The following is a 24840-nucleotide window of genomic DNA, read 5'->3' as shown; positions in this document are numbered from 1 at the left end:
CAGAGCAAGGCAAAATTCTCTTTTATCCTTAGTCATTGACATAAATACTACTATCTGCCTACATCAGATGACACAAAAATCCATAAATTACTTATAACTGTCAAGATCAGACCAGGAGCCAAGGATACTAAGAGCTGACAATGCCTTGCACCGTGTGAAGGCACGAGTTTGATCCCAGAACCAAAAGAAAAAAGAAAAAAAAAGGAAAAAAAGGGGGCTAAAGAGATTCTACAGGAGGTTAAGGTACATACCCTGTGTGTGACCGTGTCCACCAGAAGCCTAGATGGAATCCACAGGGCCACTTAGGGGCCACTGCCAGAGGTCACTCCTGAGCAGAGCCAAAAATGTCCCTGAATACAACCAGCTATGGTCCAAAAATCCAGAAAGGGGAGGGAGGAGGAGATGAAGGGAGGATTGGAAGCAAGGAAAAACTACTAACCCCTGAAGATGAAAGCCATGAACTAAATAAACATATCTAATGAGCTATGATCAAATGTAGCTTTTCTTAGGCAACTGGATACATTTATATTTATCCTCTAGGAACTGATCTTTAGCTTCCTTTCTTTTATTTTGCCCAACAGATACTTTCCACGTTTCAGATCTCAACCCATTAAAACAAAGAAAGGTTTTTTTTCTCAGTAAGCAGACCCCTCTGTCCTGTCCTCAACCTCTATTCTACGTAACCAATACAAGCCTGTGCACCAGCTCCTCACAATAAACACCTCCTTTTTAGATACCTCTCTTTTCAAATTCCCATCTCCAAAAAACATACTCCAACATTCTCACTGGTAAATGCAACATTTCAATTAACTGTCTTTTTTTTTTTTGTTTCCTCCTCATGTCCCATAATTAGCTTTTAACACAACTTCCCAAAATTGTGGGCATCTTTTTAAAAGGCTCACTTGCCTTTTTTTTTAAATGGTTTTTGAGGCACAGAGGCTGTGCTCAGGGTTTACTTATATAGTCCACAAGTCTAAGGGCCAGACTTTCTCCAATAGAACGTTCTCAGAATTTCCACACATAACATGGTACCCTCTATGCAATGCAAAATGTATCATTCCAAAGTTTGATATGCAAACTTTCAAATATCAAATATCAAAGAGAGTACAAGTTGGGTAAGGTACTTGTCTTCCACATGTTCTATCCCCAGCACCCTATAGGGTCCCTAAACCATGCCAGGAGCATACCTGAGAGCAGTTAGGAGTAAGCTCTGAACACCTCCAAAGGTGGCACAAACAACAAAGACAAAATCATAAGCCAGATTTCATTCACATGCAATTCCAGGCAAAACAAGTCAGTGAGGGGAACATAAAGTAACAAAATAGGAGATTAACACTCAAGAATGGTCGAGATTTTGCTCGATTTGCTCGAGCAGGCCCAGTAACGTCTCCATTGGAGACTTTGTTGTTACTGTGTTTGGCATATCGAATACTCTCGGTAGCTTGCCGGGCTCTCCGAGAGGGGCGGAGGAATTGAACTCGGGTCGGCCATGTTGGCCGCTTGTAAGGCGAACGCCCTGGGCGGGTCGAGATTAGTACCAGGAATTTTACTCCATGGCTTGGAGGCCAGCCACACATGCTAGGGGAAAAGGGAGCTCAGATAGAGAAGGGAACACCAAATAAAGGGTGTTGGGAGGATCCTCCCAGGATGGGAGAAGCATGCTGAAAGTAGACTATAGGCCAAACATGATTGTCACCCATTGCCTCTTTTGCAAAACCACAACACCCAATAAGAGAGAGAGAACAGAGGGGAATGCCCTGCCACAGAGGCAGGGTGGGATGGGGGGAGATAGGGGGTGGGAGGGATACTGGGATCCATGGTGGTGGGAAATGGGCACTGGTGGAGGGGTGGGTATTTGATCATTGTATAATTGAAACCCAAGCACAAAAATTTGTAAGTCTACAACTGTACCTCATGGTGTCTCACTAATAAAAAAAAAAAGTCAGTGATGATAAATTCCCCAAAAATGTTACCTCTGGGAGATGGAGCCACAGCACGAGGGTAGGCCTTGCACATGAACAACCCAGGTGAAATCCCCAGCACTCCAAAAAGGCCCCAGAGCACACCAGGAGTGATCCCTGAGCTCAGAGCTAGAAGTCCTGAGCATTGCAGTGTGGACAAAATAAAAGTTACCTTTTGTTCACAGTGTGGACTAAATAAATTAAAAGTTACATAAAGACTGAATGGAGAACTTACAAAATACATCTACAGATACAAACACTGTGTGTGTGGCCCTAATAGACATAAAGTAATACCTCAATTTTGTTTGGTGAGAAGGGATCAAATCCAGGGCCCCATATATGTAACCCCTCCCTTTACTTTTTTAAATAAAATCCTGCACAAGCAGACTATAAATAACACTGCCATATTAAATTCTTGTAAGCTGTTAAGACTGCAGAGATTGAATATTATCAACACACATACACAAAGGAAAAAGAGGTAATGATGTGAGAGAGTGTAGGTGTTACCTAACCTTATTGTCGTAATCATTTCACAACGTACATGTGGTAATAGGGAAACTCTCTATAACACTCACCATGAACTAGTACCCGGCAATGAAAAGAAATGAACAGGGCCAAGGAGAAAACACAAAGGACTGGAGTGCATGCTTCGCATGCAGGAGACCAAGGGTTAATAAGCCCTAGCACTACTTGGGTCCATGAGCACTGCTAGGAGCTCCAATACTAACAGCTATGACTTTCCCTCAAAAAAAAAAAAGCTATTTATCCACCCACAATATCAATGAATCTCTATTTTTCCAGCACAAATATGCTGAGGGGGACAGTCAATCTCAATCACTGTGCTGGATATGTTATGAGGCAATAATATCTCAATAGGAAAAGGACACATGTGTGAAATATAGCTAACGTACACGTTTATGACATCCACATACACCATCTGCAGGAGCCAGACAGCACAAAGTCATTAGAGCACATGTGCCCAACCCCATCTGGATAAATGCCACATAAAATACAGCAACTAAGCATCACCAGGTGTGGTCCTGGAGTCCCCCAAGCACCACTTAAGTGGCCTGACACCAACAGACCCAAGTAGCAATGCATTCTCCAGCCCTCACTTGGATCCTCAGGCCCAGATAGCTCAGTATCACTGGGAGAGAAGCCCAAGCCCCCTGAGCATCACTTGGAAGGTCCAAAAATATATATAGTATACATACACACACACACACACCAGGGCTGAAGAGAGTACGGCGGGTAGGACACTTGCTTTGCATGAGGTTAAATCAGTTTCAATCCCCAGCACCCCATGTTCCTCTGGCCCTGCAGGAGTGACCCCTGAGTGTGGAGCAAGGAGTAAGCCCTGAGCACTGCTGGTGTGGCCAAAAAAACAAAAGGGAAAAATCCATACTTATAACTTCCATATCATACATGATACATACACAAACAATGCCTTTTTTTTTAACATGTTGATACCAGTGCATACCACGATGGCTCATACTTGGGATGCCACATCAGAGAGTGTGCACTCAAATAAAAAGAGTTCAATAAATTGGTTTGGTAAACAGGGACAAACTGTGCATGTAGCTAAAAATTACTTTCTGATGATTTCAAATTCTAATACGTATTTATAATTAAGTGTATGTGTATATATACATATGTATAAAACATATACACATACATACATATATATATTAAAAAAGTAGGCTTCATTTTATTTTTCTTTTTGGGTCACTCCCAGCGATGCACAGGGGTTACTCCTGGCTCTGCACTCAGGAGTTACTCCTGGTGGTGCTCAGGGGACCATATGGGATTGCTGGGAATCAAACCTGGGTTGACCGCGTTCAAGGCAAATGCCCTACCCGCTGTGCTATCCCTCCAGCCCCAGTAGGCTTCATTTTAATGAAGCCCCAAGATGGCAACATGTTAACATGCTGATGCTGCACCAGCATCAACATGTTAAGTTAAATTGTAGAGCAGGAGATGTGACTCAAGAGGTAACGGTTATGCCCTGTTTGTGTGACGCACTGGGTTTGATACCCTGAACTACTTGGACAACTGCCCAGTCCTGCTGGGTTGAGCCCTAATGGCCCCTGAGCACCAATCGGACTGGTCCCAAAGATAGCTCAGTGGGCTGGAGTGCATGCTCTGTATGCAGGAGACCCAGGTTATCCCTGGCTCCTCCTCTCTCCAGCAGCATCTGAGCAAGACAGTATAACCCAAGAATAAAACAACCTAATGCTTGGAGCTGAAGTACAGCAGGTAGGGCGGTTGCCTTGCACGCAGCCGACCTGGGTTAGATCCCTGGCATCCCATATGGTCTCCCGAGCACCGCCAGGAGTAATTCCTGAGTGCTGATCCAGAAGCAACCCCTGAGCATTGCCAGGTGTAAACCAAAAAGAAAAAAAAAAAGCAAAGAAAAACAAAACAAAAAAAAAACCCTCCACGCTGGTGAAAGAATGACCAAAATAGTAAGTGGAACTAACGATGTTTATTACATATTATTTTCTACCATATGACTTTTATCATAAGAAAAAAATTTCTGGTCCAGAAAGTTCAAAGAGTGGTAGCTAACCTATGGGAGACAAGGTAGCAATCTGACAGCTAGAAGCTGACCTCTCACCCCACTGAGCAGGGAGCCCTGAGCACACAGGGTGCAGTTCAAAATGCACAGCCTCTTTCATGGTGCTAGAGAGATAGTAAAGGTAAAGGCCCTCCCGTTGATCGTCGATTTGCTCGAGCGGGCCCAGTAACATCTCCATTGGAGACTTTGTTGTTACTGTGTCTGGCATATCCAATACTCTCGGTAGCTTGCCGGGCTCTCCGAGAGGGGTGGAGGAATCGAACTCCGGTCGGCCATGTTGGCCGCTTGTAAGGCGAACGCCCTACCCGCTGTGCTATCGCTCCAGCGATACAGAGAGATAGTAGAGTGTAAGGTGCTTCCTTATACTCTATTCTGGGCACCTGACCCCAGTTGGTTCTGGCGATGGCACTCGGTCCTCCAAGCACTGAAAGGCGGGAACCTCTGAGCAGAATGAGGAGCCAGCACTGAGACCCAGGCATGGAGTCCAAGCCCACCCCCCTCCCCCAAATAATAATAATGCTCAAATCCAACAGGCCTCTTGCCTTTGGGTTTACTCAAAGTCCCACTTACCAAGTTTCACAGTGCTCATCACAACAGGTGATATACTGAACCACGGACTAGGAAAAGCCTTGCTTTAATATGGGGCTTGATTTTTATCATAATACCAGGTGCTTTATTTCAGGGGCACAGGGGGGCTTTTGGGTCACACTTGGTAATGCTCTGGAGTGCTCCTCGCTCTCCACTCAGGAATTACTTCTGGCAGTGCTTGAGGGACCACATGGGATGCCAGGGAATCGAATCAGAGTGGGCCATGTGCAAGGCAAATGCCCTCCCCGCTGTACTATCAGCCTTGACTTTCTTTTTATCATTACCTTTCTAGCATTCAATACTATTTACTGAGCCCTTGGCTTGGGCTGTGTATCTGTGTGTGTGTGTGTGTGTGTGTGTGTGTGTGTGTATGAGTGTGTGTTTAATTAAACCGAATTACAGGTAAGCAAACATGTTTTAGAATAAATGTATCATAAGAATTCAAAGCTAAATCATCACCTTCCATGGGGAGGTATTCCAAAAATCACGGACACCTGAATTTATTCTACAGGTAAGGATTGAGGCTCACCTAATAACAATATAAACTTGTACAACAGCATTCCTGAATTGTCTCACTTTGAGTTCCTGACCCAGTGCCACCAACCTCAGGCCTATCATTTTCTTTGGCCCTCAGAACCCACGCATCAGAAAATGGCAGGCAACGTCCCCTGTGCACAGAAAGTCAAAAGCATCAAGAACAGTATTAAAACCAAGCTGCTGGCTAACTTGCGAGGAAACCAAAATGTAAGTTCTCCAGCATCAAATTCTCCACTAGTTAATCCTACAGAAATGGAAACAATGTTTATACAGAAAAAAAAAAAAACCTATACAAAAAACGCTCAATAGATCATTGTAAAAATCAGAAACAGCTCCAGAAGTGGGCACAGGCTTTGCATATTGGAGACAAGGGTGAATCCAGGCACCACCGGGTCCTGGTCCCCAGCACCTCCAGAAGCAAAACCTGAGCAGAGTTGGGAGCAGCCCCTGAGCACTACAGCCAGGTGTGCCTCCCCTACCCTCAAAAAAAAAAAAAAAAAACTTAAAAAATAGAAATCAGGGGGTTGGGTGCTTGCCTTATATGCAGCCCACCTGGATCCAATCCTCAGCATCCTAAAGGGTCCCCAAGCATAGCCAGGAGTAATTCCTAAGCACAGTACCAGAAGCAACCCCTGAGCATTGCCTGGCATAGCACAAAATCAGACAACAACAAAGCTCTGCAAGGAGAGGCTGGAGTGATGGTACAATAGGTAAGCCATTTGCCTTGCATGCGGCCAACCCACATTCGATCCCGGGCACTCCATACGGTCCCCCCAAGCCTGCGAGGAATTAATTCTTGAGTGCAGTCAGAAGTAACCCTGAACACCATCAGGTATGCCCCACCACACACCAAACAAAAAGCTCTGAAATTAGATAAAGGTGATGACTGCACAAATTTGTGCATATAAGACCCGGCAAATTATACACTTTAAAAGGTTAGTGCTATGATCTGTGAATTATATCCAGATGAGTTTTTATTTTTATATATACACATGACCCAAAGCAAAAATTAGCCCGAAGCTACGCAATTTAGCTCCTTTGTAACATTTCTGATTGAATGAACTATAGCCCTGCCCTGCTGACTGTTACTCATACAGCAGAAACAATTAATAACCAGCAAACTAAATGCAGTGGAGCAATCTGATGAGATCACAACAATTTTAACAATTTTAACAGAGCAGAAACCTTATTTCTGACAACTATAAATTCCAGTGTTAAAAAAAAAAATTAAGTTGCCTGCAGGAATTGACTCGGTTGGCAAAAGCTCACAGAACAAATCAGAAACTGGAAGGGGATTGGAGCAATATTACAGTGAGTAGGGCGTTTGCCTGGCACTCCGTCTACCCAGGTTTGGTCCTCAGCATCCAGTTTGGTACCGAGTCCCACCAGAAGTGATTTCTAAGTGTATACCCACAGTGGCCCCTGGTAAACAAAAAATAAATAAAATTTTTAAAAATTTAAAAACAGGGGCTGGAGCGATAGCACAGCAGATAGGATGTTTGCCTTGCACGCAGTCAACATGGGCGACCCAGGTTCGATTCCCAGCATCCCATATGGTCCCCCGAGCACCGCCAGGAGTAATTCTTGAGTGCATGAGACAGGAGTAACCCAGTAACCCCTGAGCATCGCTGGGTGTGACCCCAAAAGCAAAAAAAAAAAAAAAACAAAAAAATAAAAACAAAAAAGGGAAACTGACCCGAAATAGCCAGCTTGTACATATAGGTATATAATGACAAGCAAAGCCTGCTTACACCAGGCCATGCCAATGAAGTCACATAATTCAAGTTTGCTAGTCCATTAATATCATGTAAAATTAGAGATATTACTGCTTTTCCTCCTCTGGAGAATTCATTAGTTAGCAAAACCTCTGGGCATCAGGAGACCTGAATTTTGGTTCACACACAAAGCTAAATGTGTGACTTGACCCTATCTATCAGAGTTGTGTAAAACGAGAATACCTCCAAGACTATCAGTGTACCAATCTCTCCTAGTGCTTCTCTGCAGTCACTCCGAGCACACTACACCAAGTTACAATTACTTCCCCTAGCAGGCCAGCTTCTAGTTCTCTTCTGCCCCGCATAATCCATTCGCCACAGCTAGTTTTTAACAAAACCAGTATCACATCTGGTCATTTTCACTCTTAAGGTTCTCAGAGGCCCACAAAGTCACTCCCTGACTCCTTTGGAATTCACCCTACCAACATCTGTGGACGCATCTGAGCTCCCCAGGACCTGTGGTTCCATCCAACATTCCTCCCCAGGGCCTTTGCCACACACCCATCTCATCCACGCTCTTGCTTCTGTTCAAATGTCACGTCCTCCGAGAGATGCATGGACTCTGGTCCCAGCCTGCCTGAGATCCAACATAATAGCTGGATATGTCACTGACGTAGACACACAGTATTTCCTCATCAGTAAAATGGCAGTTAACAGTGCCTACCTCATAGGGCTGTCACAAGATAAACAAAAGTGATTAGCTTTGGGACCAGCATTCCGTTTAAATGTCATTCATCATTTATTTCTAAAACTTCTAAACTTGGGAACAGAGAGCTCATCGGACTAAGCACGTGTTTTGCACGCAGGAGGTCAAGGTTCATCCCCAGCATGGCAGAGTCCCCTGAGCACCACCAGCAAAATCCCTGAGCAGAAATGAGCACCAAGTACTCTTAGATTGGACCCAAACCCCAATAAAAACAACTAACGTAATTCTCCCACTTAATTTTATCCCTAACTCATAGTACTATCAGAAAACTTTATCTGTCACCTTAGGGAATGAACACATCCTAAGGGATTTTCCTTTTGCCCAAACTATCACCATCTCCTAGAAAAAGCATGTAAATAAGTATTGAATTTTGCAACATTAAAAAAAAAAGTAGGGGGTTGGAGCACATTGGGTATGGCATTTGCCTTGCACGCAACCAACCAGGGTTCGATTCCCAGCATCCCATATGGTCCCCTGAGCACTGCCAGGAGTAATTTCTGAGTGCAGAGACAGAAGTAACCCCTGTGCATTGCCGGATATGACCCAAAAAGAAAAAAAAAGTGGTAAAAAATAATATAACACAAAGTTGAATAAAATCAATCTTTAAAGATTTGTTGTTGGGGGCCAGAGCAATAGCACATAGAGTAGGGCACCTTCCTTGCAGACAGCCAAGAAAGGTTGGACTTCTGGCATCCCAAGTGGTCCCCCAATCACCACCAGGTGTGATCCCTGAGTGCAGAGCCAAAAGCACTGCTGGTTGTGCTCAAGAATTTTTCCTGAGTAAACAAAACAAAAACAGAAACAAAAATCAAATCTATCAAGCATATCTTGATTCAAAGAACTGAGTCAAAAAGCAAATTGCTTCAAGTACATAAATATGCTCATTTTTTCTTACCAACTACTCTGCAGACCAACCAGCTCATTTAATCATGGGAGGGTTGGAAGGTTAGAGGGGCTGGGGGCAAGGGTTGTTTCTGAAATCTGATCACAGTGAGTTTCAGCAGTTCAGTGGCTTGCCTTGCACCCGGCCAACTTGGATTTGATCCCCAATACCCCATGTGGTCCCCAGGACATTGCTAGAAGTAATCACTGAGCTCAGAGCCAGGAGTAAATTCTGAAGATAGCAGGGTATATCTCTTATTTTTTGTTCCAAGACAAGTGCTCCACCACAGACCTACATCCCTGGCTCCAGGGCCATGTTTTTTTCAACTCCTCTTCATTTCTAACTTAATGGGCTACATGGAAACAACTATGAGGGAAGGCTATGATTATAACTCAGTATCCAGGATTCTAAACATTACAGCTCTCTTTATAGGCAAAAACTTTTATAGGCTAAACTTTTAACAATTACAGAGGAAATGCCAAATGTAAGGTTCTGAGTGACTTGAAAGCTAATTTTTGTTTGTTTTGTTTTAGGGCCACACGTGGCTTACTCCTGGCTCTGTGCTCAGGAAACACTCTTGGAAGTGCTAGGGGGGGACCATATGGGGTACTGGGGATCAAATCAGATTGGCTGCATGCAATGCAAGCATCTTACCCATTTTAGTAGTGCTCCAGCCCCAAAGGCTAGTAATTTTTTTTTAAGATCTGAAATTATGGGCTGGAGTGATACCACAGTAGATTGGGAGCTTGCCTTTTACATGACCAACTCCTGTTCAATCTCTGGCATCCCATATGGCCCCTTGAGATCCACCAGAAGTGATCCCTGAGTAGAGGGGGAGAATCCCTGAGCACTGCTGGGTGTGACCCCCCGCCCTACATAAGACCCCCCCTCCAAAGAAATCTAAAAAACAGGGCGAGAAGGAGTATTACCAGTAAGGCAATTTCCTTGTACATGGCAGACTTTGGGTTCAAACCTGGGCTTGAATTGTCTCCCAAACAGGACCAGTAGTGATCCCTTAACATAGAGAGCCAAAAGTAAGCACTGACTGCTGAGTATGGTCCATAAACAACGAAAAAGCATCTGAAATTATCAGAATATGCAATTTTTACACACTAGTTAGTTCAAGTCCTTTTTCCTCATCCTGATGGGATTTGGGATTTTGGTTCCTGGGTCAAAGCCTGAAGTGTTCTGGGGTTTCACCCTGCTGGGTTCTCCCCAGAAATTCCTGAAGTGCTCAAGGGAACCAGATAGTGCCAAGGACAAAACCAGGGATCCTGCCTGCAAAGCATTCGGTCCAGTTAACCATTTCCCCAGCCACTCAACTGAGGGTTGTTGGGGTTTTTTACCCCTTTTAGCAAGGAAGAAGGGCCAGATACCGGGTCGCTCAGAAAGCCAGAGTGCCTCTCCTTGCAATTTTTTCAGCCAACCCAGCGGTGGTCAGACGCGAGGACCCCAGGATGCAATGCTGCATGCCTACTGGAGACTGACTTCCCAGACACCCGGGCAGGCTTTACTAGGGGACCCAAGGACCGCCCAGGTTCCTCCGTAAACTACGCGCAAGGTTTACCCCACTGTTCTCCCTCTGTGACATCTAATGCAACACCTGTTTAAAGGTATTGTCTCAGCGCCAACGATATGATTCAGCTGCAGAACACTTCCCTCGAGCACACACGTGAAATTCAGAATTTGATCCCCTGCACCCTACCCCACCCACCCCCCAAAATTTACATTTTGACAAAGTATATTTACATTTCTGTCAAATCTTAAAAATACTTCCACATTTTTAGTTCCGTTTCAAACGAACAAAAACACTGCCACGCTTTCCACACATTATTACGACTTAGGGAGTGTGTTGACTTTTAACTTTTCGCAGACTTGGCCGCTGGGTACAGAGAACCGGGAACAGAGAACGCGGCGGGGTGGGGGAACAGGAAGAACCCAGGCGTGCCGCAGGCTGCTCCCCCAACGTTATTCCAAGCACAGATAGCACCCCATGGTGCTAAAACTATCAGATTTTGTTGCTGCTGATCAGAAGGGCGAAAAATATTTTTTTTTAATTCTAAAAATCAGAGACGGTGGAACCATGCAGGATGCGCGCATGCACCATTTTATTTTATTTTTTTTTTAACTAAGACGAAATGCGGCGACGCTGCTCCCGCTGCGGTCTCGGGCAGGATCCTCCTCGGGGCGAGGCCCCAGCGGGCCACACGTTTCTGGTCCCCAGCGCCCCGCATACCCATCAGCACGAGCCGCGCCGGGGAGCGCGCGCGCGCACACGCCCACCGCAGCCGCCGCGCCGCCCGCGCGACCCTGGCGCCGCCGAGTCATCACCACGCTCGGCCGGGGCGCAAAGTTTCGAATCCGAGAGCCGAGCGCACACACGCACAGGTCCGCCAGCTCCCGGGGCGCCCCCACCCCCGCACACATACACCCGCTCCGCCCCCAGCGAAAGACCCGCCAGCCGTTCGGCTTTTCCGCAGAAGAGGCCGGAGCGCCCGGGGAGTGCGCGGGGAGGAAGAGGCGACACGCGCGCGGGCGCGCGCGCCAACCCCAGACGCGGGTCCCGGGCGCCCAGGTGGGAGCGGGCGGCGCCGCAAGCCCCACGCCCGCACCGTCGCGCCCCGGGCCGCGCGATCGCAGCGCCCCTCCCGGGAGCCGACAGGACACCCGCGACCCCCCCACCCCCGGCCACTTCTGCGCGCCCCGGGAAAGGAGGGGGCGCGCACTGCCCGCGCCGGTCCCCCACCCCCCCACCACCAGCCTCAGGCCAAGATGCGGCGAGCTGGGAGGCGCCCCCCACCCCCCCCCAGGACCTCGGGGGACCGGACCGCAGCACGCGCGCGCCCCTCCCCCCTGGGCACCCCCCTGGGGCGCGCAGGAGCCGAGCGCGGCGTCCCTGGGGGAGACCCGGGGAGGGTTAAGGGAGGTGGGAAAGGAGCCTGTGCCCAGCCGGCCCGCGTGAACCACCGGGTGAGGGAGAGGGGATCGGGACAACTTTTCCCCCGCGTGCTCCCCAGGGCGCGCCGGACTGGGGCGGGGGGGTTGCGGGGGGCGCCAGGGCGAGGGGACGGGGTTCTGAGCACAGTGCGGACTCACTTTTTCGGATGTTTCTCTCTTTTCGGCCTCCGCTTTCGGGCCTGAATGGCCAACACTGGTGGGGGGTGGGGGGTGGGGGGAAGAGGAAAGAGAAGACACATTAACGGTCGGGTGGGCCGGCCCGCGGGGCCGCGTGGCGGGGACGAGGGGGCGCCCGCGGGCCACTCACCTTTCCGGGAGCTCATCCCGACGCGGCGGCGGCGGCGGCGGCGGCGGCGGCGGGGGGAGGGGGCGCGGCGCGGCGCGGCGCGGCGTTGCGCGGCGGCGGCGGCGGAGACGCGGGAGCCCTGCCCGGCTGCAGCTCTCCACTCGCTCCGCCGGCCAGGAGGAGGCGGGCACCGCGCCTGCGCCGCCGCCGCCGCTCCCGCGGGGGGCCCGGCAGGACCCGCCCCCCGACGGCCCCGCCCCCGCCCCGCCCCCACCGCCGCCGCGGGGGTAGGGGTCGGGACCCCCGCGCCGCGCGCCGCGCGCCGCGCCCCTCACCCACCCACCCGCGCGCGCCCGGGCGCGCGCATCCTACCTGCGCGGAGGCCACTCTGCCCCTCCCCCACCACACACTCCCCCCCCCCCACACACACACACACACACACACACATACACACGCCGCGACCGCCCTCGGCCCTCCAGGACTTGTCCTAAGCCTCGGGCCTCCGCCTCCCCGCGCTCTCGCGGGCTGGCCCCAGGCCTCCCCGCACGGCTCTCCCCGGGCCGCCCGCCCGCGCGACCCTCTCCGTCCGCAGCCGCACTTGTCCCGAACGTACCCCGGCCGGTGGCGCCGCCGCCGCCGCGCGCCTCGCCGGGAGCCCTGAGCGGGCCGGCGCCTCCGCGGCTCTCGCACCACCGCTCCTCGCGCGGCCTCTTCTCTCCCTTGGCGCCCCTACATCCTTGCATCCCCATGAGCGCCGCGTCCTCCCTCTCCGGCGCGGGCAGTGCGAAAGGGCGCACCCGAAGCCGGAGCTGCGAGACACCTGGGTCCTTCACTAGCCAGGTGACCTTGGAGAAGTCACCGGCTCGCCGGCACCCTCCCACCCCACCGGAGTGATGGAGTTTTTAAGTCGAAGATGCAAATGGCGTGAAAATTAGATGGGACCCTTTTTTAACATATGAATTGAAGAAGCCGGGTTTAAGCCAGCACTCTGCCTAGAACAATGTGACAGGACCACTCCCCACCGGGGAGTTGCTTTGTGCACCTGACAAGGAGGAAATGATCCTGAGAGCTTGAACAGTTTATCCAGCCAAGGCTCGTATTTAGGCCTTGCTGACTCCAAACCCCTTCCCCCTCCCCCCCCCCCCCCCCCCCCGCCATAGGGCCGCCCAGAAAGGAAGCAGTCAAGTTGATAATGGGACATAAATGATCGCTGAAGAGGTTCCTTTATTTCAATAATTGTCAGGTGTAATTACGTTTTTGAAAGATGCTACTTTAACTTTGTGCTGTTGTTTGTGGTGGAACCAGAAGTCACAACACGTGCAAGGCCAATGTTCTATAGCTGAGCTACATTCCAAACCCCCACAACTATTTTCTTAGCTGATCAAAGTAGTTAGCTTTACTCTGAAGATGCTAAACACAACAGAAATTGTTTCTTGTTTTATACTTTCTCAGCTTTTTGTTCTCAAATATATCAAGTCTACAGAAAAATTATGAGAAAAACAATGAATGCAATCCTGTTAACCCCAACCAATTTTTTTTAACTTTTATTTCTCTATTTTTTTTGGCTTCTTGGGGTCACATTCAGCGATGCTCAGGGGTGACTCGTGGCTCTGCACTCAGAAATCACTCCTGGCGGTGCTTGGGGGACCATATGGGATGCTGGAGATCGAACCTGGGTTGGCCTCAGTGCAAGGCAAACGCCCTACCTGCTGTACTATTGCTCCAGGCCCAACCCTAACCAATTCTTAACATTTCGTGTTTACTTTCCATGTGTATGTGTGTGAGCACATTTTTTTGGTTTTCTTTTTGACTGAATCACTGAATCTTTTGAGGATATTACTATTTTATCTCTGAATATTTCAGTGTTTTTTCTAAGAACGGATATTCTCCATAATCAGATGTCTATTATTATGTGAAGAAAACAATATGAATACATTCATCTATAACATTGAAAGTCTATTCCAAAAAGGTTTTTTTTTTGTTTTTTGATCCCTGAGCACAACAAAAAAGGAAAAGAAATAGAATTCAGTTTTTTCCATTATAAGTGTTACACTTAATCATTTCTCATAGCAAAGGCACATGTGTGTATATATATGTTATCACTGTCCTCCTGTTGTTCATTGATTTGCTCAAGCGGGCCCAGTAACGTCTCCATTGGAGACTTTGTTGTTACTATATTTGGCATATTGAATACATCACGGGTAGCTTGCCAGGCTCTGCTGTGTGGGCGAGATACTCTCGGTAGCTTGCCGGGCTCTCCGAGAGGGGTGGAGGAATCGAACTCGGGTTGGCCATATATGTTATAGATTAGTGCGTATATATATATATATATATACTATATATTAGTGTATATATACTATATATATTAATATATATACTATATATATTATTAGTGAAGCAAGATTGTTGTTTTTTTTGTTGTTGTTGTTGTTGTTTTCTTTTGGGGCCCACCCATCGGTGCTCAGGAGTTACTTCCTGCTCTGCACTCCGGAATTATTCCTGATGGTGCTCAGGGGACTATGTGGGATGCCAGAGATCTAACCCGGAATGGCTGTGTGCAAGGCAAGCACCCTCCCCCTACTCTTTCCTTCCCCTGAAGCAAAATAGTTTTTATTGAATGAAACTTGCTTAGAAAGATATGAGGAGAGAGAAAGAGAGGGAAAACATGTTCAAGACAGAATTCTGGCTTCTCCAGAGTAGAAATGGGCAAGCAAAGATACAGAGAGACAGTCAAGTGTGTTTTTGTGATGTGTTTGAGGGATAATATGAGTTTGAAGGGCAAGCTTACTTTTTTCTGTGTGTTTTTGTGGGTCAACCCAGCGATGCTCAGGGTTACTCCTGGCTCTGCACTCAGGAATTCTAGCATTGCTCAGGGGATCAGATAGGATGCTGGGGATCAAATCTGGGTCTGCCCTGTGCAAGGCAAATGCCCTACCCGCTGTACTACAGCTCTGGCCCCAAAAGCATACCTTCTCTATATTTAGAAAGTGAACTAGGGGGGGCTGGAGTGATAGCACAGCGGGTAGGGTGTTTGCCTTGCATGCGACCGACCCGGGTTCAATTCTCAGCATCCCATATGGCACCCCAAGCACAGCCAGGAGTAATTCCTGAGTGCATGAACCAGGAATAACCCCTGTGCATCGCTGAGTGTGACCCAAAGAACAAAAAAAAAAGTGAACTAGGGTGCAGAGAGATATAGCTTAGGGCTACAGCACCTGCTTTCCATCATCAGAGCATGGTCCCCTCGAGCACTGCCAGGAGTAAACCCAGAGCAAATAAGTGGAATTAGCCATAAGCTCTTCTAAGTGTGACCCTAAAAACAAACAAAAAACCAAATTAAAAAAAAAGGTGATCTAGGTAAGACAAGAGACACAGGTTAAAGAGCTAGAGAGTATACTTTGGATGGGGAGCCCCAAATTCAATCCCTAGCAGCACATGTCCCCCCCTGAGCACTATCAGGAACAAACCCTGAATATCAATCTGGGCATAACACTGTCAAGAGTAGACCAAAAACACTAACAAAAGATCAGTCTGATTTAAGAGTGTCCGCCCCACTCTCAGCATGGCCAGGCATATGGTAAGAGCTCAAATCCTTGGTGTGCAATATGCACCAAGCACAGCCGGCATCCCGGCAGCCTTACTCTTTGAGCCTGGCAGCTCCACTCATTTTGGGGGGGCGGGTCAGGTTACTCCTGGCTCTGCACTAAGGAGTTACTCCTGATGGTGCTCAGGGGACCATATGGGATGCTGGGAATCGAACCCGGGTTGGCCGCGTGCAAGGCAAATGCCCTACCCTCTGTTATATCTCTCCCGCCCCCCAACTGCAAGTAATTTCTAGATGCACTACAGTCGAGTGACACAAGTGACTGCAAAAAAAGGTGAACCCAGGCAAGCTTCAAAATTAACAAGAAGCAGGACTGGAGCAATAGCACAGCGGGTAGGGCATTTGCCTTGCACGTGGTCGACCAGGGTTTGATTCCCAGCATCCCATATGGTTCCCTGAGCATGGCCAGGAGTAACTCCTGAGTGCATGAACCAGGAGTTACCCTGTGCATTGTTGGGTGTGATCCAAAAAGCAATAAATAAATAAATAAATAAAAAGCTCAGGGCTGAAGAGCTATCCCAACTACAACAGCTAAGATGTTCGCCTTGCATATGACAATTCCGGCACCACATACAGTCCCCGGGAGTATCCCCAGGTGTGATCCTTGAGAACAGACCTAGGAAGAATGGACCTTAAGCAGAGGTCCTGACTATCCATGAAAAAAAGGAAAAAAAATGATGAAGAGCCATAGACAGAAGTGAGCCCAGGCGAGCCTCTATGTGAGCAATGCAGCAACAAGCAAGTACCCCAACTGTCACCTGTCAACAAAGAGTGTGACAACCCCCAAACATGAGTGCAAGCACAACTAAAACTGCAACATTACAACCAATATGTTACTTCCAGCAGGTAACACTGCTAACAACAAGCACCATGGTCTGAAATGCAATCCTGGGTCCTTGTAGTAGCAGCAGCAGTAGCAAAGACCACTAAAACAAAAACAGTAACAATGAGGAACAGAGAAGAACATTAAATACAATTTATAATTGTCTGAAGATACTGCTCAGTGGGAGAGCAAGTCAACACTGCCTTGCATGGGTTTGATCCCCAGCAACACAAACATACACAAGTGTTACTTTACAACAGTAAAATAAAATGTAGTCTTTATAAGAATAAAACAGTGGTCAGGAGAAGGAAAGTGAAGGAGACAGAGGGCAGGCATATCAGGTAAGATGGGCCAATTTTATGGTGAAAGATGAAAACCAAACACTGGATAGTGAACTTGAAGCCATATACACAGGTACTAATATATAGTGCGATAAACCTGAAATCTATACAATGCTCTAAAGCAATATTGTCTTCAATACATTTTTTGGAAGGGAGCCTCCAAGGCCACATCCTAAGTGGCTGAGGAGCTATGAAGTACAGGAGTGGAAATTCAGGGCCTCCATATGCAAGGCAAGCCTTCTGCCCTTTGAACTTTGTTCCTGGGCCCCCAACCCCTGCCAAAATATGAACTTTTTTTTCTTTTTGGGTCACATCCGGCGGTGCTCAGGGGTTACTCCTGGCTCTGCACTCAGGAATTACTCCTGGCAGTGCTCAGAGGACCATATAGGGTGCTGGGAATCTAACCCAAGTAGGCCTTGTCAAGTCAAACGCCCTATCTGCTGTGCTATCACTCCAGCCCCAAAAACTTTTTTTTTTAAGTAAAAGTTTGTTGGGGCCAGAGAGACAGTACAACAAGTAGGGAGTTTGCCTTGCACACAGCCAACCCTGACTCAGTCCCATACTGCACCTTGCCAGCAGTGATCCATTAATGCAGAGCCAAGAGTAAGCCCTAAACACCAGCAGGTGTGGCCTTTCCCCCCATACCCCCAAAAATGGCAAGATATTTGAATTGACCTTTCTCCACAGGAGATCTTAAAAACAACCAAGGATGCAGTTGGAGCTATAATACAGGGAATAAGATACTTTCCCTAAAAGAACATAAAATGGATATTTTTTTTAAATGTTTGCCCTGCATGTAGTCCACAAGGGTTGGATCCCTAGTACCCCATAAAATCCCCTTGAGCCCTGAGAGGAGTCAAGCCTGAACACAAAGCCAGGAGTAACCCTGAGCACTACTGGGTGTGACCCTTAAACTCAACTATTTTTATATAGATGCCAGAGCAATAATACATTTGCTTTATTATAAATGATAGGACAGGGGCTGGAGCAATAGCACAGTGAGTAGGGTGTTTGCCTTGCACTCAGCCAACCCAGATTCGATTCCCAGCATCCCATATGGTCCCCTGAGCACTGCCAGGAGTAATTCCTGAATGCAAAGCCAGGAGTATCCCCTGTGCACTGCCAGGTATGACCCAAAAAGAAAAAAAAAATAATAGAACATTTTTCTTGCATGCGGCCAACCTGGATTTAATCCCTGGTGCCCCGTGTGATGTAGCATCTCCAGGAGTGATGACTGAGTGCAGTGCCAGAGGTAGGTTCTGAGCACTGCCAGCTGTGGTCCAAAAATCAAATAAATAATTATCTAATAAACAATAATCAAGGGGCCGGAGTGATAACAGCAGGTAGGGCGTTTGTCTTGCACGCGGCCAAGCTGGATTCGATCTCCGGCATCCCATATGGTCCCCCAAGCACTGTCAGAAATAATTCCTGAGTGCAGAGGCAGGAATACCCCTGAGAATCGCTGGGTATGACCCAAAAAAAGAAAAAAGAAAAAATCAAAGATTATTGTTTTATTAGAAAAGATGTTTAACAGGGCTTGAGTGATAGCACAGCGCGTGAGGCGTTTGCCTTGAATGCCACCAACACGGATTCGATTCCCAGCATCCCATATGGTCCCCTGAGCATCGCCAGAGGTGATTCCTGAGTGCAGAGCCAGGAGTAACCCCTGTGCATCGCCGGGTGTGACCCAAAAAGCAAAACAAAAAAAAATTTATCATTAGGTAAATACAAAACAAAATTACAATGAGATACCACTTTTTATCTATTAAAAAGGTAAAGGTAAAGGCCCTCCCGTTGATCGTCGATTTGCTCGAGCGGGCCCAGTAACGTCTCCATTGGAGACTTTGTTGTTACTTTAGCATACTAATAAAGTTTTAGATTTTATTTTAGGCACTATAGTTTACAAAACTGTTGCTGAGGTTTCATCCATCAAACATTCCAGCATCACACCCTCCCAGAGTGCCGGCTTCCCCCCTCCACTGTTCCAGTGTCCCCCACCTCTGTTCCCCTGGCTTTGCTAAGCTTCCTACTGAAGTCCAGTTCTCAGTTTTTAATGGAAAATATGTTGGTGAAGACATTGGAATTTTTACACTTTGCTGGTAGGAATGTAAAATAGCTCCAGCACTGGGAAAAAAAGAAATAGTTTTATGATTCCACAGAAAAACTAAGCTAAGCACAGAATATCAACAACTTTACTCGTAGGTAGTATTCACCCAAAAGAACTAAAAGCGAAGGTGGGAGAGAGACAGTTCAAAGAACTGGAGCACATGCTTTGCATGCATAAGACACGAATTTATTCCCAGCACCCTATAGCCCCCTCAAGCACTGACAGGAAGGAGCACCTCTGAGCACTACTGAGTATGACCCAAAAAAATCAAAAAAAGAATTAGGAGGCCAGAGTGACAATACAGCAAGTAGGGCATTTGCCTTGCATGCAGTCGATCCAGGTTTGATGCCTAGCATCCCAAATGGTTCCCTGAGCACCACTAGGAATAATTCCTTGGTGCAGATCCAGGAGTAATCCCTGTGCATCACCAGGTATGGCCCCAAAGCCAATAAGCAAATAAATGTGTAATACAAAAAACTGTGAGAGATGGGATCCTGAGACAATGGTGGTGGGAAGCAGACACACTGGCGAGGGTCTGGGCTGGAGTGCTTAAATACCTGAGACCCTGTCATGAACAGGACTGTGAGCTACAGTGGCTCAAGATATACTGCTTGTTTTTTGTTTGGGGGCCACACCTGGAAGTGCTCAGGAATTACTCCTGGCTTGTACTCAGGAAATACTCCTGATGGTGCTTGGAGAACAACATGGGATGCTGGGGATCTAATCCAGGTCAGCCACAGGTAAGAAAAGTGCCCCGCTGTACTGTCGCTCTGGCCCCCACAGTGCCTCAAATTTTTCAAAAATTTAATAAAATGAAAATAATTGAACATGGGGCCCATGTCAGCATTGCTGGTTGGCAGTGATCCTGGTGGCCTCCCAAATTGCTGGAGCAAAGTATTTTATTCTGTGAGTCAATACTTTGAGGATATGTATCTTTCACTTAATGGGTTAGAATCCACTGATGAAGCTTGCCTGAATCAAATATTATAGTGACTGTAGAACAATGACCCATTAGTCCTATCCATCTGTTCCATCAATGACATTCTGGCACATCTCCGTTCTGGGGCCCACCATCTCAACCTGAGATGTATAATTCTGAATTTCTTTTACTTTATGAAGTACCCCTAACTCTCTCCTCTGGATATAAGTTCTTTCTCTCTTTTCTCTTTCTTCCTCCTTTCTTCTCTCTTGCTCTCTCCCTCTCTCTGTCTCTTCTCCTCTCTGTCTCTGTCTCTGTCTCTGTCTCTGTCTCTGTCTCTGTCTCTCTCTCTCTCTCTCTCTCTCATCTTTGGACCACACCGGCAGGGCTCAGGGATCACTTCCAGCAGCTCTCAGGGAACCATATGCAATGCCAATGGTTTCAACTCGAGGTGGGAATCAGCTGCATGCAAGGCAAGTTCCTTTACCCTATACAATATCTCTAACCCCTATTTTCTGTCTTCAGTCTCTCTCTTTTTCTTTCTCATTCTCACTCATTTGCTTGCTCTTGTTCTATCACTCTCACACTCACTCTAGCCCTCTCTCCCTCTCCTTATGGTCCCTAAATAAAACAATTTTACTTCAGACCAGAGAGTTAGGACAGAGGTTAAGGAACTTGCCTTGCATGTGGCTGAAAGTGCTTTCATCTCTCCACCTCCTTATACTCCCTAAATAAAACAATTTTACTTTAGGTCAGAGAGCTAGGACAGAGGTTAACGCTCTTGCCTTGCATGTGGCAGAAACCAATATTATCCTAGTACTGTATTTGGTCCCTTCAAGCACCACCAGGGTTCACTCCTGAAAAGCCAGGAACAACCACTGAGCTCCACCCAGTGTGACTTAACCTCCCCCTCCACACACACAATTTTTTTTTAACTTCACACACACACACACACACACACACACACACATTACATTACATGTCATTCTAAGGGAAGGCGTCCTTGTTAACCCTTAGTTTTCCTTTTTGGGTTCTTATTTTTAATTTAGGAATGAATACTGGTAGTAACTGCTATTATTTTGATAGTTTATTCTACAACTGTCCCCTTTTTGATCAGGAAGGACACTTTTTGAAGGTGGATATACCCGGTGGTGCTTAGGGCTTATTACTGACTCTGCACTCAAGGATCGCTTCTGGAAGGGCTCCGGGGGCCATAAAGGGAGCTGCAATCAAACTCAGGTTGGCTTTATTCCAACAATTTTTATTTACAATTTTGTGGAATTCAAGGAGATCAAGGACATGAGCTCTTTATGTAAACCTATATGTGTAGGTGTCACCAATCCACAATAAAAAAGAAAGATCTATCCCAAATATGAGATTAGTAAAAGAAACATTAGTAAAGGAACAATAAATGATCAATGGGAGTGAAGATAGATGGTCGGCAACTACACCACCTCCGCTTTGCTGATGACATTGTTTTAATAACACCAAACATCAGCCAAGCGGCACAAATGCTGGCCGACTTTGACCGTGAGTGTGGAAAGGTAGGACTACAGCTGAATCTTACGAAGACAATGTTTATGAGAAACAGCCTCGTTCCTGACGCCCCATTGGCTCTCAACGGAACGACCATCTCCAAATGCAACAGCTATGTGTACCTAGGTCGAGAGGTCAACATGACAAATGACCTGGCACCCGAGCTGCGCAGGAGGAAGAGAGCGGCTTGGAACGCCTTCAAGAACATCGAAGAAATAGCTAAGAGGACGAAGAACCTCCGGCTCCGGGCACATCTCTTTGATTCCACTGTTCTTCCTGCATTAACATATGCCTCAGAGACCTGGGCCCTACGCAAACAGGATGAGAACACTATTCAGGTCACCGAAAGAAGAATAGAAAGAGCTATGCTTGGAATATCACTGTTTCACTCAAATGAGAGAAAGAATCCGGAGTTCCGACATCCGTCGACGATCAAGAATCAGGGAGGCTGTCTCATTTGCCAAGGTGTCAAAAATCAGATGGGCTGGTCACATAATGAGATTTAAAGACGACCGCTGGACTAGACTGTTACTGACTGGATTCCACCGGATGTCAAAAGACCGCGTGGCCGCCCACCTACCAGATGGTCAGACTTCTTCGTCAAGATCATGAACGATCGGTTTGAGGCTCTTCATGTTCCCAGAGTGAACAGATGCCATTGGGCTACACTAGCACGCGACAGGGACAAATGGAGACGTTACTGGCGCCTGCTCGAGCAAATCGACGACTAACGGGAAGTTAAGTGATTAAATGATCAAAGACATCCTCTGAAGTGACAATTTTGTTCACAGAACTGACTTTAAAAAAGCGGTGGGGGTGTGTTTGGATGACACGGGTGGAGGGAAGGAGGCTCTCTAGTGATAGTGTGATGTTGGAATGATGTATTCAGGAAGAAATATGATTAACAGTATTGTAAATCTTGGTACCTTATTATTGTTTTTGTTGTTGTTATTAATTGAATCACCATGAGATACACAGTTACAAAGTTGTTCATGATTGGGTTTGGGTTTTACAATGTCCCAGCATCTGTCCAGCACCTGTTTGGGTTATACAATGTTCCAGCATCAGTGTATATTTCCAATCTCCACAATGTCCCCAGTTTCCCTCCTGACACTCCAAGCCTCCCTCTCTGCCTCCTGTCTCTCTGATTCTGTCTCTCTGTCTCTGTCTGTCTGTCTCTGTCTCTCTCTCATTTGCTCTCATTCTCTCTCTCTCTCTCTCTCTCTCTCTTTCCTTTTGCGTATTATGGTTTGCAACATAGGTACTGAAAGGTTAGTGTGTGTATCTCTCTATCTCCTTTCAGCACTCAAGTTCTTGTCCAGAGTGATCATTTCCAACTATCATTGTCATAGCGGTCCCTTCTCTAACTGCCTCCACTCACACCCACCCCACACACACTTGAGGCAGGCTTCCAACAATTGACCAGTCCTTGTTTCCACTATTCTTGGGTCTTAGTCTCATACTATGTGTGTGTGTTTTTCTTTTTACATCCCGCAAATAAGTGCAGTCATTCTATGTCTGTCCCTCTTTCTCTGACTCATTTCCCTCAGCATGATAATCTCCATCTCCATCCAAAAACGGTTTTTCAAAAAGAAAGATAAGGGGTTGGAGCAATAGTACAGCAAGTAGGACATTTGCCTTGTATGGGGCCGACCCAGGTTTGATCCCTGGCATCTCATATGGTCTCCTGAGCACTGCCAGGAGTAATTCCTGAGTGCAAGGCCAGGAGTAAGCCCTGAACATCACCGGGTGTGACCCAAAAAGCAAAAATAAATAAAAATTAAAAAAAATAAAAATACCAACGCAAAAATTACTTTAAGAAAATAAATTAAATAAAAACAAAGAAAATACAAACTAAGAAACTTGCCTTGCATGTGGCTGATACCAGTTTGATCCCTGGTACTGCATATGACCCCCTGACTACTTTCAGGAATTACCCTAAGCATACAGCCAGAAGTAAGCCCTGAGTGTGACCCAAAAAACAAAACTAATTTTTTCACCGCTAAGAGAAACTTTCTAACCATTACCAGTCACTTTCCATTTCCCTAAACTACCTCAATTTATATCCTTCCCCTTCTGCTCAAATCATATAAGTGCAGCACCTTTCCTGACTCACTTCTTTCACTTAGATTAATGCTGAAATGTATTTCTGCAATTTAATTTCTGCATAACCTTGAGCAAGTTACTTAAGTACATCTGGAACTTTAAAACATTCTTTTTTGTTTTATTTTGAATTGCACCAGGCTGTGCTCAGAGATCACTCCCTGCGGGGCTCAGGTTGCCAAGGATCGGAGTGGGCCACATTCAAGGCAAATGTCCTACCTATTGTTCTATTTCTTCGGCCCTTTGAAAAAATATTAATTTCAGACCTCATAGATCAATGTGGTATTCAAATAAATAGTCAATAAGTAGTCATGACAACATCAGTTGGAAGATACATCCCCTGCCTGTTTTTGAGCTCTTTGTAATTGCTCAACAAATTATTTATCAACATCTCTTAGTGTAGCAGCCATTATTCAAGATACTGAGTCTACAGCAATGAACAAAGCACACAAAATCTCTATGTTCTCATGAGACTTACATCCTTCTGCTAATAGAGAAAATAAACAAAATAAACATCAACTATATGCTGTTTACTGGATGCTGATAACGTCAATGGTTAAAAGACAACAACTTGGAGGTGGGAGCGATAGCACAGCGGGTAGGGCATTTGCCTTGCACGCGGCTGAACTGGGTTCGATTCCCAGCATCCCACATGGTCCCCTAAGCACCGCCAGGAGGTGCATGAGCCAGGAGTAACCCCTGTGCATCGCCTGGTGTGACCCAAAAAGAAAAAAAAAAAAGACAGCAACTTGTTGGGAAGGTCTTCGAGAAAGATTTTGCTGGATAGGTAAAAGTGGAAGGTGAGGGGCAGGGTGCTGCTCAGTGGCAGAGTGTGTGCCCGCGTGTGTGAGGCCCTAGGAGTCCATTTCCAACACTGCAACACACACACACACAACACTCACAAACGGTGTTTGTGGCTATTGTGTTTATCTTTTACTTCTATAAATTAGGAGAGTATTATGTCACCTAAAATATTGTGACTTGATCTGAATTCATGGAAATTTAAAATAAGCAATTATTAATAAACAACTTTTCAAACAACATTAAATATTTCAGAAATGAGAAATTGCAGACCTACTCACTGCTAATTCAGAAATTAAAAAGGTTCTCAAGGTGGGGCTGGAGCAATAGCATG

At 46.7% G+C, this 24840-nt stretch overlaps 1 protein-coding gene across 4 annotated transcripts in view; it reads right to left on the bottom strand.

The window, feature by feature from the left end:
* The window catches only part of SRPK2 (SRSF protein kinase 2), a 208768-nt gene extending 195732 nt beyond the window's left edge, over positions 1-13036 (bottom strand). For 3 of the 4 annotated variants that reach the window (XM_056118342.1, XM_056118338.1, XM_056118339.1), the window contains exons 1-2: positions 12886-13036; positions 12125-12179 (exon numbers count right to left, since the gene is read on the bottom strand). In XM_056118342.1, the coding sequence (XP_055974317.1) occupies positions 12125-12179; positions 12886-13021 (191 nt within the window). In that variant the 5' untranslated portion in view covers positions 13022-13036. Of the gene's footprint in view, positions 1-12124; positions 12180-12293; positions 12325-12885 lie in introns of those variants that run through there. The other variant, XM_056118340.1, reaches the window with a different exon arrangement.
* Between the last annotated feature and the right edge of the window lie 11804 nt (positions 13037-24840).

This window comes from Sorex fumeus, unplaced genomic scaffold (genome assembly GCF_029834395.1).
Source record: "Sorex fumeus unplaced genomic scaffold, SorFum_2.1 ptg000037l, whole genome shotgun sequence".
NCBI lineage: Eukaryota > Metazoa > Chordata > Mammalia > Eulipotyphla > Soricidae > Sorex > Sorex fumeus.
This window is presented reverse-complemented; position numbering and strand designations above follow the sequence as displayed.